The sequence below is a fragment of the Temnothorax curvispinosus genome, unplaced genomic scaffold, assembly GCF_003070985.1.
Source record: "Temnothorax curvispinosus isolate PA1 unplaced genomic scaffold, ASM307098v1 QBEX01001731.1, whole genome shotgun sequence".
In the NCBI taxonomy this organism is placed as follows: Eukaryota; Metazoa; Arthropoda; class Insecta; order Hymenoptera; family Formicidae; genus Temnothorax; species Temnothorax curvispinosus.
The window spans coordinates 1-2312 of NW_020211511.1; the positions used below are offsets into that span (position 1 = coordinate 1).

Below are 2312 nucleotides of genomic sequence, written 5' to 3' on the forward strand. Positions count from 1 at the left end.
ATATTTCGCTACGATCAGCTCAGGCGTTGCTTGAAGCATATCGAGGAGGATTGGGAGAACGTTTTCAGCGCGGACGCGCGGGACATTATGCTAAAATCCGCGAGAACAGGAAAACGCCTGGTTACCATCTGCGGTGTTTTCATGTACAGCGGCGTCATTACCTTTCGAACAATTCTGCCATTGTCCCAGGGAAAGATCGTCACCGATCAGAATGTCACGCTGAGACATTTTGCCTGTCCCGGTTATTTTTTTTCCCTCGACGTGCAAGTCAGCCCCGTTTACGAAACGGTCTTTGTAATCCAGTCTCTAACAGGATTCATTACAGTCTCGGTCGTGACAGGTGCATGTGGCCTCACGGCAATTTTCGTGGTGCATGCTTGCGGCCAGCTGAAAATTCTGATAAACTTGATGAGAAGTCTCGTGCAGGAACAGTGGCGAGAGGAGCGTGAAGTGGATGAGAAACTAGCTGAAATAGTCGAGCATCAAGTAAGAGTGCGCAAGTAAGTTCGCAACTGGCAATCGTTATTCGTGTTCATATTTTTAACACTCGAATAATAAAAATAATTATTAAATAAACTCATAAAATCGATATGTGTTTATTAATAATAATACTTTTTAACAATGTTTCTCGGTGAAAATAATTAACTTTCTATTTGCTCCCATTAATGACATTTATTTTTTTTACCTATTAATTCAAGTAACGTTAATTGTTATCATCAGTAATTGCATTTCAGTTTTTTACGATTGGTGCAGCATACCTTACAGGAAATATATCTGATGGAAATCCTGGTGAACACGATAGCCATTTGCCTTTTAGTGTATTTTATGTTAGTGGTTCGTAAACTTGACAATTAATTTTAATGAGTTGAATAAATTAAATTTTTGGCCTATAAAAAAAAACAGAAAAGATCGAAGCTTCGATAATTATTCATGATTTAGAAATTTTATTTGAATTTCAAACTCTCATGGATAATGCATGTATCGTTGAAAAATCGAAAGTCATTTCAGAGATTTTACAGTTAATCAGTAATAATTATATTATAATTACCAAAAATATTTATATTTATAGGACTGGCAAAATAAGAATATAACAACTTTATGCACTTATGTAGTAAGCGTTGCAAACATAGTAATACACATATTTCTATTTTGCTATACCGGTGAACAGCTTAGCAGCCAGGTACGCCTCATAAATAAATATTAACATTCAATTTTTAAAGCAATGAAATTAGCAATAACACAACGCTCTACAATTATAGAATAATTGATTTTCAAATAATGTACAATTAAAGTTGCATTTAATTTTACTCCTGTAAGAGTCACTGTTAGGTGCTAAAATAAGTTTCATAAATATCTTTATGAGTATATCGTGAAAGAAACACAGGGAATATGTTGCAAATCCTTGAAATAAACGAATGAAAATTAATGGAAAGAAATTTGTTGCTATTGCTACGTGATAAATTCAACGACAGGCGGAAAAGGTAGCCATTGCATCCTGTGAACTTGAATGGTATCGTCTTCCGGACAGAAACATGCGTAGCGTCGTATTGCTGATGATTGTGTCTAACGCGCCGACCAAGATCTCTGCTGGAAAGTTCATGGATCTCTCGCTCAGGACATTTGGTGCTGTAAGTTAACTAATTTTGTATTGATTTACTTGTGTCTACTACAAAAGACTATCGAAGTGTATTGTATTGAAGATATTCATAAATTTTATTAGCCGTTTATCTAATCGCGTTAGTATCGCTATAGTAGCGATGAATGATATAAACATAAATGTTTTACATCTACATATATCAATATTAACAATCAGATAATTTTTAGGTAGAAATCCTTTTTTTATATGTTTTTATAAAATAAGTATTACGTCATTTATATATATGTCAATTTTATTAACGCGTGCCTGTTATTTGCAACCACAATAATTATAATTTATTGGAAATATGTCATCGAGTTGAAAACAATTGGACATGTTTTAGGTCATGAAAACAGCTGGAGCGTATTTTAATATGCTCCGAAGTGTAGTCGAATAAATATTTAAATTCTAATAGTTGAATTACAACGTAAACTGTATATGATATACTCATCATATCATATTGTGTGAATTAAATGTGTACATACATGAATCAAATACAAAATCTTAATGTAATATATATGTAATGCAAAATGTCGTTTTAACATGTATATTTAATTATATATTATTGAACGGTTTATACTATTTAATGTCTCTATTAAATGCTTTTATTAAGAATAAATGTTATATTATTTTTACAGCAAGATTAAAAAATTATTAATTGATATGTATAATCCGA

At 32.4% G+C, this 2312-nt stretch overlaps 1 protein-coding gene across 1 annotated transcript; it reads left to right on the forward strand.

The window, feature by feature from the left end:
• Nucleotides 1-3: 3 nt before the first annotated feature.
• LOC112468039 (odorant receptor 4-like) lies at nucleotides 4-2062 on the forward strand (the record flags this gene model as incomplete). Its single annotated transcript, XM_025037052.1, has 5 exons — nucleotides 4-500; nucleotides 735-834; nucleotides 1070-1180; nucleotides 1473-1628; nucleotides 1980-2062. Coding segments are annotated over 5 exons (918 nt in total), but the record flags the coding sequence as incomplete, so codon positions are not given.
• Nucleotides 2063-2312: the final 250 nt, after the last annotated feature.